The sequence below is a fragment of the Heliangelus exortis genome, chromosome 1 (genome assembly GCF_036169615.1).
Source record: "Heliangelus exortis chromosome 1, bHelExo1.hap1, whole genome shotgun sequence".
Classification (NCBI taxonomy): Eukaryota; Metazoa; Chordata; class Aves; order Apodiformes; family Trochilidae; genus Heliangelus; species Heliangelus exortis.
This window is the reverse complement of record NC_092422.1, coordinates 161085511-161099557: the sequence shown is the minus strand read 5'-3', so window position 1 is coordinate 161099557 and position 14047 is coordinate 161085511. Positions and strand designations below refer to the sequence as shown.

Genomic DNA, 14047 nt, shown 5'->3' with positions numbered 1-14047 from the left:
CTTGCAGTGCTGACAGCTCTATGTGGCTACGACTCACTGCCACAAGGCTGCTGAAGTGAAGAACAGCAACACACTTCTGGATGTGACAGATCTACTCTGTCATGCTTGGCAGGGCTTTACAAAGGAAGCAATACAGAGATCACAGTCAGTAGGCTCCGAAGAGGCAATCACATTAAAGGAGGTGTGATTACAGTGATACCCACAGCAGGAGGTATCATCATTACTGCTTTAGTCACAGACCTGCTCCAAACTTTTGGCTATTCCTGCCCTACTGACATTCACCCTAACAGAAGGTGATAAAGATGCACCTACAGGACTGCTGTTTCAAGTCCTGTGGCTACTAACAGCTACAGCTTATAAAGACTTAAAGACAGTTGTGTCACTGAGAAATTTCAAGCTAGCAGGTCCACAAAGGACAACTATGATCATGAGTAATGTCATACAGGTTGAAAAGGAAACATTAGGCTAGAACGTGAAACACACGTTACGATAGCAGGAGCTTTCTCCTTTCATTCCCCACTACAGTCATTCATTAAAGGAAAGTTCAACAAAAAAGCTTAGATTATATGCAGGCTGGTTTTTTTTTTTCTTTTTTTTCCCCAAGGCAACCTAAAACCATGCCTTTATCCCCAGATCTCATCCAGATGAACTGCTAGTTCCTAACTCTGGGAGTTTCCAGCAGTTTCTGTCTGTCTGAGGGTCACCTCCGCAGCTGAGGTAATAATCCCAACCCCTCCTACCTCAGATGTACTCCGAGGATTAGTCAGGGAGTGGCTGCTCAGTGCACTGCATATGCAAAGCCCTGTTATAAATTCTGTATCTGATTGCAACCTTAAGCAAAGTCTTATTTAAGCAATCCCTTCACCAAAAAAAATAATTTATATATATATATATATATACACATATATATACTGACTGCTCATTCTGTTCCTTCCTTATGTGCGTTTTGCCTCCAAGCTCTTCAAGATACAAAAAATGTTCCTAGGATATTTTCTTTTTGTGATGCAGAGACACTTAGTACAAACAAGACATATTTTTTACACAAAGCCATATTTAGTTGTTTCAGCTCATTCTGGACCAGCATTATTCTGGTATCATCTTCTGGTATCATACTTGTTGTACTGTGAGGATTTCACTGCCCAATGAAAACCCCTGCCCCATAACCTCAAATATGTCAGATATTCACAGCTGACTGTTTCTCACTGTGTCCACTTTCAGATGAGACCCCTTCTGCAGTTCAATTAATTTTATGAGCTTAGGACAACAGATGCTTAGGACAGAATCAGATTTCTTGCTACCCCTAAGCACAAAACCATATCTCTCTACCAAACCATTTTTTAAAATCAAGCTGGTGTTTTTGCACATGCTTGCCTCAGCCCTGCTATATTTGGCTCCTGCATCTGCTAGCACTTTTTTTCCTTTAAATGCACTTTGTTCACTTTTTTCCATTGTCACAACCAAACACTGTACAATGCCATCTTTTAAATTAACTTTTCAAAGGCAACATGCTAGCCAGACATCATACACTTCAGGGCAGATTTGCTTTTATATTGCCTTGCTGAACTTGAGATTTCTGTTCATGCCAGTTTTCATTGCACATGCAATCCAGCACATGTCATCTTGTTCTGTTTAGAAGTCATTTTGCTATGACTACCAGAGTTAATTTGGTTTTCCCCTTTTACACTCAGATGGCTATTTCCATGCCTCATATCAGTATTATTACACACCCAGCAGCTGGATAGGTAAAAACGATGCTGGATACAGAATGAAGGAAAAATGGCTCTGGTTTGCCTGGTAACACCCACTGGGCAACTCAGCTGTCATGGTTTTATGGCCCTGAACCTCCCCTGTGACTGGTCAGAGCACACTCTGCAATGACATAACTGGCATGCCTGGCCTTGCTTTTCCAGAATAAGGCATATTTTGTGCTCTGAATTGCTCATCTTCCTTTCTTTGCACCTACCTGACATGAAACCTCTCACAAACAGGAAGATAAGGTGGATGGCTTAAGCAGTCAGGGAGAAGCCTGCCTTCCCAGATGGCACTGTGCATTTGGACACTGACCAAACTAAGCAGTGTTGACCCCAGAACACCTCATAGCGTTCAATTCCCCCCATGTGCACTAAGAGAACATCCCCTTTTCTCAGGGGTGCCCAGGGATGAGCAAGAGAGCAGTGGTGCAGTAAGGTTATTTTCCCATCCTTCACCACAGCACCAGATGGTGTTAAGAAGTTACTGGGGAATTTGAGGGGTGAGCCCACCTCTCTCAATTACCTGTGTGTTTAGGAAAGCATACAGTGACCCACAAGTTTCAATAAAAATAGAAGTACTCCCACTTATCTTCACCTGTTTCCCCACAACATCCTCTCTCTGCATCTTGAGGTTTGCCTCACCACAGACTTGACAGAGATGTGTGCTGTACTACAGCCTTCTCAGTGCTTTCCCAGTCCTTGTCTTGTCTCTTCTTGAAACATGCCTTTCCAGGAGTAAAACCCTTTCTGGGGAGGGGCAAAGATAGGAGAGAAAAGTGTACCATTCTAAAACCAGCCCTAAGATCCATCAGCCATAGTGTACTCAGAAACAAGCCTGAAATAACCTCTATGCACAAAGTCAGCTACAGAAAGAGAGATGAAGAGAAGCAACAAGATTTATTTGAGCCATCTGCAGTACCAACAATCAGAAACACATCTTCCCCATTCAAAACACTGCACAGAGATACACCATCCCTGTCCTGCAGGGCTGGTGGTATACTCAGAACACCTCTTGTCCTATGAATCCAGCAACAGAGAGAAAAGAGCTCCACCACACCTTCTCAACTTCACTGCTATGCAACCTGACAGTCCTCACCTGTAAAAACAGATAGTGATCTCAGAGTACTTCAGAAAGGTGAACGACTCAAATGTTGCACCTAGATCACATTTCATAGGTCTACAGTTACCCTCACACACCTGCATTATGGAATACCCACAGTAAAATTTCTATGTCTAAACAGAAGCTCAGGCTTAATGCATGCCAGAAAGGTTTTGCCTGGAGACTAAATGCACTCAGGATACAACCATAGCATCAGAGCTTAGCCAGGCACTGCTATGCCTATGGCATCCTTCCTTCTCCTATGAAATGAAGCACACTAGCAAAGCTGTAGACTTACTGGTATACTCTCACAAAGTTTCTGAGTGCAGTTTTTTTGCATATGAAGTGTACGTGCCATAAAGCTCATAGATGCTTATTTTTTGTAGCTGCCCAGCAACACTGTGGACAAAGCATCCCCTTGCCACTCCTCCTGCCACTGGTGATGTAGATGACAGTGTCACATTGGTCTGGGCATCTATTTCCATTATTAAGTGAATATGCAAGTGTGGCCATTGCAGCCACCTCATAGCAGCTGTGACTAATAACCACATCCAACAGGTTACAGGTCTGCTTTTTACCCAAGCTCAGGCCTTGCACCACATGTCCCTTGATTATCTCAAGGCTTCTGTGATCTGAACGAATCATGCCCTGATATGACCAGGCTCCTGATCCTAATCCCCCTCCCTCTAGAGGAGTGTATTTTTGGTCCTCAAATTCTGCTGTTGGATTTGTCAATGAAGTGGCTGCTATTCCTCACCTCCCCTCCTCTGGTCACACCCTGTGCAAGGCTGGGCCTGCTCACCAGCCTATGACTCTGCTCTGCCCATGGATGACACATGCAGGGGACCACCAAGCTTGTGGATCCCACTGGGCACCACGTCAGCCTGTCCCAGGTAAGGATTTGGGAAGTTTTGTGTATGATTAGCAGCAGCAACTCCAGTGCCAAATGCACTTGGAGCTCCAACGAGGCCAGGGGCAGTGGACCTCACACACCCAGCACCTGCGTGCAGCCAGATATTCTATTTGAGACAACAAAGAGGTAGTTTGATGTCTGAGTGCCATACACTTCTACGTGACTTGCTGCAAACATGATACATTCTCAGGAAGCTAATTTATGGCAGCTCTGCTTTAATGAAGTATCCTCTGAACAGCAGGTTCACGTGCTGCCTCCCACTTAAGTTTACTTCTCATATACTATCCAAGTACAGTTTCTATGGCCACTCCTCCTCAACCTTTTCTAGCATCAGAACACCCTCTATTTTGTATACATTATAGATGTGTGTCTATTTACATACGTATATTTGTACTCATGTCATGGCAATCACCTCCTCCCCTTCTAAAATTTTCTCACTATCAAAACCAGTAGTCCTCCCACTGACCTTGCACTGAACTTGTACTAAGTCATGGGAATTTCTTCTTTGGCTTCATCTAGCTGCAATCTAGCCCCTAAACCATGAGCTCAAAACCAGTCCCCACCAGACTCAGTTCCACATCTACTGTAGTGCTCAGCGTTGCACTTCAAGGAATTTAAAACAATAGATGGCAAATAGGTTTTCTGCCAGCAAACTGATTTCACTAGAAGAGCAAGAAAGGTGGAATCACTCGTTAATGGAGGAAACAAGATTAACAAAGCTCTCCCAAAAGGGTACCCTGGCTGGCTCAGGCACTGAGAACCTCATATCAAAAACAGACCAATATATTAGCTTGCAACTCTTCTGCACCAATGAACCTTTCATAGGTATCAGTATGTCACAGTTAAGGCCCAGACTTTCCTTTTTACAGAAAATGGTCTTCCTCACACAAAGTCTAATTGCAACACATACTTCTTGACCAAAGACATAAATGTGACTGTTCTAAAACCAGTCTTAGCTAAATACAGTTCTCCCAAGTCATGTAAGAGAGTTAACCTGGGCTACTGAGACACCCAGAGCAGATCTTCTCACATATCTGCTGCAAAGGGAAGGTGAAAAAATGCATAAGCTTCCATTAGGATTTAAGGCAAGGTGGGTTTAACTATTCCTGCATCTCAAGCCTTAGTTTCAAAAGCTCTTCAGCTTGCCAAAAGGAGTCCCATCCTATGCCCCCCTTATTTCCACCCCCACACTGCCCTTTCTCTTCTAGAGGTACAGGCATGCATGTGGTCACTCAAAGAACCAGAGCAGGCAATCAAGGTAGTTAACAAAAGGTAGGCACAGCAGTTTCTTTCAATGGCAGTGACAGCTGGGAGGATTTACACAACCACAGCCTGTTCATCTGAATGCAGAAACTAAATGTATGATTCCCTCTTGCATGTAATCTGGCGCAGGCATGGGGCTTCTACTGAAAGAAGTCATCCCTCTGCACATTTCTCATGCCTATGAGAATGCTACCCTTCTGCATCAGACCTCACACCAGCTGGCCACTGAGCAGGCTGGTCCAACTTCCAGGTCCAAGAGTCATGTGTTTTGTTTAGGGAAGGGGGTGAGTTTTCAGTTGGAGCAGTGACTGAACTTATTTGAAGTCACTTGGTCACTAAATCCTATCCAAGGGAAGCAGCAGGAGCTTGCAGTCAGGACTGGATGAGAACTGGATTGTTCCTTCAGCAGCAGCCTGTAGTTATGCTGGATTAACCACCTCAGGAGGCCATACTCCAAGCAACACAAGTTATTCAATTCCATTTCTCTGAAAACCTTGTCTGTGCACAAACACCACGGCCAGGTGCACTGAGCCACTGCTCCAAATCCTGTCAGTCACCCCATGGCTCTAACAGCTTCAGGACTGCCTCTTCCTAGAAGCAAGAGGTTACCATGGATAACAGCTACAGATCTGCAGTACCACAGGCCATCTTTTGGGATGGAATGTGTCAGCCTGGCAGCACCAAGCTGTGTAACCTGGCATGAAAATTTGTAGGAAGACTTTGTGGTTAGGAACCAGGCTGGACAGATCGAGATAAGAAATTAGCAAGGGTAATGGGTCATTGGAATAATTTACCTGGGGAACCAGTGCAGTTTATCACTTGACATCTCAAAATCAAGACTGGGTACTTCCTAATAGAATTTTGGATTCAGTGCAGTGATAATCAGCTGGGAATGTAAATACCTGCTGGGGGTCAGAATAAGGCATCTCTCCCTAAATGGCTGATGCTATGAGCATCAACTGTGTGATCACCTCACAGAAGATGGAAATAATTTCTCCCTATCTAGCCCAAGTACATTTCCACTGAAGACACTTCGAAGTACTGCATTAAAAGATACAATGAGAGTTCAGTAGGGAGCTCCAAAGTTGAAAGGAATTGCAAAAATAATCAGGCATGAGTATTGAAATAAGCTAGCTATGAGTAATTTAGTTAAACAGTAACTAAGTAAACAACATCAAACTCGATACTAGAAATACAGAAAACGTAACAATTCTTAGAATCAAATATTCACAGAGGGGAAATATTCCAGTTATGAATTTGAAATCCCTTTCAGGTTGTTTCTTAAATTTTGCTTGGAATAACCATGGAGAGTGAACATAAACTGCATGAATACAAATTAATAAAACATCCCACTTTAAACCACATTTCAAAACAGAGCATGTTAAAATCCACAACAAAAATTGGCTCTTTACCTCCAGAAAGCATTGGAAACAAGTGAACTGTAGGAAAGGAAAAGACTTAACACAAGAAGCAGGAACATCTATCTAAAGTTAACAGGATGAAACAGAAGTCACCAGGAACAGCCTCCTACTGGCAAAATCTATCAAGATGCACTAGAGGCTCCCAGAGAAAGCACTTGAATCTTACTATTTCATACAGCAGGAGCAGGGACTTCAGCAGGAGCACCAACCCCAAGCCTAGTCTACTGCTGTCACTAGCAATTACATTGTGTAACCCCACTCACAGATTTATTAGGATTGCTAGGCTACTGTGCAGACAGCACAGTACAAATCCTGTCCTCCATAAAAACTTAATTCTATCAAGTTATCTACAAGGCAGCCAGCTGAGCTGTTCCACATATTAACAGCAACAGAGAATTAAGAAAAAAAAATTGTATTTGATACAACTTCACACCTGATTTACAGGTGCCTCCTCCTCAGCCAACTCAGTTGCAGTTCTGAAATCTGGGTCACCCATACATTATTCCTCCGAACCAAGACACCTCCCTCCCCCGCACCCCTTTAAAAGGACTCTGCCCTTATCCAAGCCATCGCAAACAAACCTTTTAGGTTACAAGAAACTCCAGAACACTATTAGGGTCACAAAACTCCGAAAACACATTACAGATGTGGCTTGGTCAGAAAGAAGCGGACAGACAGCTCAAGCAGAAGCCAACGGCATCCACATCCAGCAGTTCCTTGGCAGTCTGCAACAAGTCAAAACAGATGAGTTGAGCTCACATCTCCCTCCCTGCCCGTGTTCCCTACCAGGTTTAATCCAGGTCTCATCCAGCCTCTGGGAACAAACTGGAGGCTCTAGCTCAAAGATTACATGGGTGCTGGGGAGAAGATGGGTGAGAACGGAGCCATGGCAGTTCAGAAGCCCCCCGGCAGGTTGTTCGGGGCGCTGAGGTTGCCGTCAGAGCTGCTACAGGGGCTGGGGGAAGGAGGCAGGAAGCGAGCAGCACGCAGGTATCTCGCCTTCATTCCTCTGCCTTCCCTCCGTGACAGGCAATAAAAGTCACAAGGCACCAGGCCAGCAGAGCAAGGAAGAAAACAACGAAGTGTCCAGAGTTCAAGCACAGCCCCGAAACTCCCCGGCCCCGGCCCGGCTGCAGCTGAAAGCTCAGTGAACACCGTGGGATCTGGCTCCTGCGTGGGAGGCACCATTTCTGCGGGAAGAGGCTCCGGCTGCTGGCAGCTGAGCCTGGGAGCGGGCCTGTGCTCGGGGCCCTACCTGCTGCCGGCAGCAGGAGGAGGAGCGGGAGGGTGGAAGGGGACGGGCGCTGCTGGCGGGGCGCGGAGCCTCGCCGTCCCGCCGCAAAGGCCGCCGCGAAGGCTTCGGCCCCCCCGGGGCCTGGCCCGGGACCGGCGGGGAGGCGCCCCCTTCGCCGCCCCCTCTGGAGGCAGCGTCCCGCCGGGGCTCACGCAGCCTCCCCGGGGCAGGAGCGGCTCCCCGGGACCGCAGGCCCCGACGGCGGCCCTCCCCTCGCACCCACACCTGTGCGCCGCGGGCCCGGCCCCGCGGAGGAGCGCAGCAGGCCCGCCGTCCCGCCTCGGGAGGGGCGAGCGCTCCCTGCCCCGGAGATCCCTCCTCCCCGTGCCCCTCGGGTCCTAAAATGGTGGAGCTCTCCCTCCCCTTCTCCCCCCTCGTCCCGCTCCCGAAGTCTGCCCGCCGCCCCGACCCCGGCAGAGGGGCAACCACCCCTCCGGCCCGGCCCGGGCTTCCGCGGGGATCCGGCGCCAGGCCCGCGCCTCACCCCGCCTCTCCCGGGAAGACGGCAACGCCGCTCCCGCCGGGCCGGGCCGGGCCGGGCCGGGTCGGGCCGAGCCGCCCCCACCAGCCGCCCTTACCTGCGCCGGCCTCACATCGCCGGGCCGGGGCCAGCGCTGGCCCCCCCGGCGCCGCTACCGCGGCCCCCCGCCCTCGGCAGCCGGCCGCCGTCTCCCCGCCGCCCGCGGGGCCGCAGGTATGTCATGAGAGCCGCGGCTCCAGGTGAGCCGGGCACACCTACAGGAAGGCAGGCGGCCGCCTGATTGGCGTGCGGGGCGCAGCCCGGCCGGCAGCGGGACGCGCTCCGACGGCGCGGGGCAGGGCGCAGCCGCCGCCGCCTCCCGCGCTCGCCCTTCCGTGGCGACGACTCCGGTCCCAGTCCCGGTCCCGGTCCCTGGCCGGGCGCAACCCTCTGCTGTCCGGCCAAGCCTAAGGTATGCTGCTGGTTTTTCTTTTTCTTGTTATTTATTTTTTCTTTCTCTTTCTTCTTTTTATTTCTTCTTTTTTTTTTTCTTTTAATTATTATTTTTAATTTTTTTTTTCCTAATTGCAACGAGGGCACTACTTGTGTCTTCCCTCCCCCCCCCGCCCCCTTCGGGTTTGGGGTGTGTCGGAGGAAAGGGGCTTGGTTGCTGTGTCTCAGGGCGAAAGCAGAGAGGGTGCACCTGACCGGCAGAGCCCAGGCACCCGGACTGGCTCAAGAAACAGAGGGGCTTTTTATTTTCGTCGTTTTAAAAAATTTTCTGCATTACGCGAGTCCTGCTTTTCCCGCTTCTCGAGGTCACTCCTTAACTTTGCATGCGGGAACCCTCCAGCTTTGTAGTTCCTCCCCCCCGTGAGGCAGCCGTGTTTTTAAGCAAAAACACCGCATGTCCGGGGAGTTTTTCCTCGCTACACGTGGCGGGGCTTTGCCTCTGCCGCAGCTGACCTCAGACACCCATAGATTACGTCCGAGGTAGTCAAATAAATGTAAATGACTTAAGCATTTGGATTCAAAAGAATTTCAGTGGGATGGGGATCGTGTTTAAAGTCCGGATCCACAGATGCTACTCCGGGCCATCCACTCTCTCCCTGGTACACAGATAAATATCCTCAGGAGCTCTACCCGCATCGGATGTTTTTCTGATTGCTCTGCTTAGCTGTGGACTGAACGGGGACAGCTTATAGGCTCCCAATAAAGCCATTTCTGTCCCTGTCTGCCAGCCCGACTGTAGCAAGAGGGACAGACTGTGCAGGGAGGATTCCTTCATGTGGGAGAGGAGAATAGAGTCTGGCTGACAAAAGGCATAAATGAAGAGAAGAAAGAAAAGGGGAGGATGTCTAGATACAAGACAACATGCATTTGGGAGTAGAAGGACACAAGGAAGCCCTGAAATGGATATATTATTATGATCATTTTATGGGGCAAACTGAGAAATGTTGGGGTTGTCATGCAATAGCAAAATAAGCAGAGCAGGTTGCTTGGTTTTCCACTGCTCTAATAATCTTATATGCTGCCTAAATTCCTGGATTTGAGTAAAGGATTAGATGATTTATGTGAGAATTCCCTTTATTGCAGTCTAGATATTTGGTCACAAAAAACGCAAGGTAAGCAAATAATTATGATGGACAGGTGACTGAGAAAGGAATTACCTATATTATATTTTCTGTCTCCTCAAATTAATACCTAGTGCCACCTCTTCACTGATATTTTTTTTCCTAATTATTTCATAAATCTTGCAGGTGTGGATCCTCCAGCACACGATTGGATGAGTTCAGCAAAAAAAAATGGGGAATTTGACTTAACCACCGGAGAAATCCTGTGCCCCACACCCAAGTAACCCTCAACCCTCATTTCTCTGCATGACCCCTTCCCAAGCAGGAAAATCTCCCCAGAAGCAGCACAGTGAAATCTCTGCCCAGCCAGCAAAAAATTGTACTCCTGCTTGCTCCTGCTTTCTTATTCAATTAATGCATTCATTCATTGATGTGGATGGGTTATTTCATCATAGTGGATCAGCTTCTGCTGTTGAGATTCCTATTCCACATCACTGCATTTGTAGTCAATGGAGAGGAAAGGGATATCTCAAATTCCTAGAAGCCAAGAGACTGGAGAAATCAGTTCTGGATCAGACTGGATCCTGTCGTTCTTGGGTTGGTGCTCAAACCTCTGGGACATGATATGAATAGGCAATGCCTCTTCCTACTGCATTTTCTAAGTTCCTACCAGCTAGTTGCAGGCTGGAGATGGACATATTGACTGGAAAACAGCATCTCTGTCATCCAGAAAAGGACAACTCATTTTCTAAGAAGATTTTTAACCTTTACCTCTCTCCTTGGCACCCCAGCAGCTGCAGAGGCTATTTTGTATTTGCTTTTGTGCATCATTTCCTAAGGTATCCCTGGCCATCTGCACGGAGAGTTTGAGTGCCTGACTTTTCTTCATGCATTACATTGGATTAAGAAGTGCCTGAAGGTCAATAATTATCTGCAGCTCTCAGTATCACAATATCTATATTCTTCTTTGGGCCATGTTATTCTTCCCTAACTTGGTGGGAATTGGATTTCTAACCTTTGGGGGGGCCCATGCAAAGCTACAGCAGTGCCATTAAGATACTTCTTCCACCAGTAGTGTGGAGGGAAGGTCAAAGAAGAACAGGTGTTCTCTAGAATTACTGAGGCTTGCCAGCAATTCTGAATATCATCTAGCCCCCCCCACCTCAGAGCAGGGTCAGATGGAGCAGGCTGTCCAGAATGGTGTTCAGTCTGGGTTTTAGAATCTTGATGGATCACCTCATGTCCCAGGTGGACTGGGCTGCATCATCTCCTATCTCAGCCCACCCAATGCTGAACTGCACCTACCAAATGCCTGGGGTGTCCTTTGTCCCCTCTGGAGAAACACTTGTACTCCAAAGAAGCCCAGCAGCACCAAAAGCAGGGTCCTCCTGTACCCTGATGTGCTCTGGCTTCCTGCAGCACCATCACTTTGGAGGGCTGAGAGGTAGTTCAGACCCTATCCTCCCACTCATAATTTCTTTTCCTTATGTAGGCATCCTCCTTGTGAACATCTCGTCCTGCTCAAGTCCTCTGTTGTCCTCACCACTCTGTAGTAGACATTAGTCTAACTTCTACTATATACAGACCATACAGTTGTAAACATGTGGTAGATATGTTTACATGTAGGTAGACATCAGGACAGAACCTCTCAGTTTTAGTAACTCTTAGTTAAGCTGTTGGCATGTCAGAAGTACCATGGATGGCCTAGGAGTCTTCTTAGATTTAACTAAACATATCTGGTGAGACCTTGCTCCTTGGAAAACCAAATAAAGTTCTCTGGGTGTGTTTAGCAGCTATACCTTCCTCCAACCAGATACAGACCTGTATATGGCAAGAAAAGCCCTTTTAAAAATGGAAAAAAACAGAATACTGAGCTTGGAAATTCAAGCAGAATAAGTTTATACAAGCAGGAAGTAAAACACTTGTCACCAGTGAGTCAGGTCCTAAATGTTTCCTTCATTTCCTCCAAGACTTGCTGTGAACATTGAGCGGTAATGGTCCCTCTGAAAATCAGTCATCTGTTTTCCTGCCCCTTATTTATAGCTTGATATCAGCAGTTGGCAGAGTCCCAGCATCATTGTGGATGAAAAACTGGACATGAACCAGCAATGTACATGCGCAGCCCAGAAAGCCAATTGTATCCTGGGCTGCAAAGAAAGAAATTTGGCCAGCAGGTCAAGGAAGAGAATTCTCCCCCTCTACTCCACTCTTGTGAGATCCCACCTGGAGTACTGTGTCCAGTTCTGAGAGCCCCAATGTAAGAAAGATGTGGAGCTGTTGGAGCAAGTCCAAGGGTGGGCCACAAAGTTGGCCAGAGGGCTGGAGCACCTCTCTGATGAGGAAAGGCTGAGGAAGTTGAGATTCTTCAGCCTGGAGAAGAGAAGGCTCTGGGGAGACCTTACAGCAGCCTTGCAATACTGCAAGGAGTCTTAGATGAAAGATGGGGACAAACTTTTTAATAGGGCCTGTTGTGGTAGGACAAAGGGGAAAATTTTTCATACAAAAAGCCGTAAGGACTCTGCCCCAAGGAATACCTATGTATGTGCCATGGAGTAACAGCTTTATGTCATGGTGCCCTATGTACCATGTACTCTGAAGGCCTTCATTGGCAGGATGGATTAAGAATTAATGGCCTGTTTACTATATTGTACTCATGTCCAAAATAAGAGCAGTGGTCTTGCCTGATGTGCAAGTTCCATCATTACCCAAATTGAGCCACTTGCTAAATCCAGGTTTCTTACAGGTGCTGCCAGAAAAATTTAAAGCAGACAAGACTGCTGTTACAGGCAGGACAGTAAGGGTTTGCTTGCAGAGTCCCTGCCTGTCAGCCACAAAAGGTGGCAGAAGTCTCTTTTTATTGGTTTATATCCATTTAACCCTCACCTTGCCCAACAATTCACTGGAGAAGACTGATGGGCTTTCCCAATTACAGCTGCAACTCTTTCAGTGCCATCCAGAGTGGTATCAAGGAAAATGATTGCTCATGGCAGAGCTTTAAAAAGGTGTGGGCTTCATGTGTGTATATGCAGGTTTCCTTGACCTTTCCTGATTTTGCTTGAATTTGAACTGTGAATGGCCAGTCTCTAATAGCAAAATAGCCTCAGCTAGTATTTTTTTGCTGAGGGTTGAAATATTGTCCACTGAGCAGAAGGCAAGACAAACTTCTGTGAATGGCTGGTAGTATTAGGTACAAACTAAAGGAAGAAGAAATCCTTCACATACCTCCCACACGGATTTCATATGAATAAAGCAAAACACAACCCAAAACTTCACATCTTTTTCCTTACATGCTGTTTTAAAATACAGAAAGGAATAGCTTAAAGGTTAGTCTAATCAATTAAACATCCTTTTATTGGAGATTAATACAGACTTCTTGCACAAACAAGAAGCTCATTTGAATAAGCATTGGGGAAAAAAGCTATAAGTGTGTGGGGTATGTTTTCTGAAGCAGTAACCCAGTCTCTGATGATACACACTGTGGTCAAAGTGACCTGTTTCCTGCTCATTAATAGTATTTCACAACTCAGTGACTGCCTTTTCAGTGAAATAGTAGTAAGCTCTTAGATTTTTAGTAAGATTTTCCTCGCAGAAATTAAAATTGTTAGACCTAACCTTATGTTAGGTCTAAGATGTTAGACCTATGACATCACACTCCTTCCTATTCTATGTTGCTTTTCAAGCACTGTTCCCACCAATTAATATACAGAGGACTACATCAGTGTCCCTGAGGCTAAATAACATGAGTTTGAGAGAGATGTATTTTTTTCCCAAAACCTAAAGCTTAAACTAGTGCAGGGAAAAGGTAGTTTATGACCAAGAACAGCAATGGGGTCATTCCTTGGTACTCTACACTGGATATCATTAAAGGTGTCTTTCACTAAGTAAGACACTTGCAGAAATTTCTTGCTTGTCCAGACACATCAAGAGGTCCACAGGCTACCTGAAGAGGATCCACAAAGATAAATAGGAAATGTGAGGCAATAGCTGTAAACAAGGATCCCAAAACCAAAAACAGATTAAAAAACCATATTATGCTACATATTATTAAGGTGACTCCAGAAGGAAAAAAGCATTGAGAAAAAAATATTTGTACTGGGGAATGAGCAGCTGGACAACGAGAAAGCTAGGAAAGCTTTTACTGGGTTTTACCTCATCAGAAGTGTTAATTCCTGGGAACCCAGAATACACTATCCAGAAATACAAAAAAAATGGAACAACCTTAACAAAAGCTAGTTATGCAAACATTTCCAAACAGCTGTTCTTTTACACCAA

The 14047-nt window shown here is 46.5% G+C and overlaps 2 protein-coding genes across 2 annotated transcripts in view; one reads left to right on the top strand and one right to left on the bottom strand.

Moving 5' to 3' along the window:
* The window catches only part of ARHGEF5 (Rho guanine nucleotide exchange factor 5), a 36034-nt gene extending 27594 nt beyond the window's left edge, over positions 1 to 8440 (bottom strand). The window contains exon 1 of the mRNA XM_071733389.1: positions 8320 to 8440. The gene's annotated coding sequence lies outside the window, so the exon portion shown is untranslated. The remainder of the gene's footprint in view (positions 1 to 8319) is intronic.
* Positions 7298 to 13047, top strand: LOC139794445 (uncharacterized). The gene is made up of 3 exons (XM_071740076.1): positions 7298 to 7437; positions 7596 to 8435; positions 9962 to 13047. Exons 1-3 carry the CDS (start codon positions 7298 to 7300, stop codon positions 10017 to 10019), a joined length of 1038 nt encoding a protein of 345 aa, XP_071596177.1. The 3' UTR covers positions 10020 to 13047.
* Positions 13048 to 14047: the final 1000 nt, after the last annotated feature.

Excerpts from the sequence above, each read along its gene's own strand:
- LOC139794445 (XM_071740076.1), top strand. The coding sequence starts at position 7,298 with ATGGGTGCTGGGGAGAAGATGGGTGAGAACGGAGCCATGGCAGTTCAG. Across the intron at positions 7,438-7,595 it reads AGGAAGCGAGCAGCACGCAG|TGAACACCGTGGGATCTGGC; the intron begins GTATCTCGCCTT and ends CTGAAAGCTCAG. Across the intron at positions 8,436-9,961 it reads CGCCGCCCGCGGGGCCGCAG|GTGTGGATCCTCCAGCACAC; the intron begins GTATGTCATGAG and ends TAAATCTTGCAG.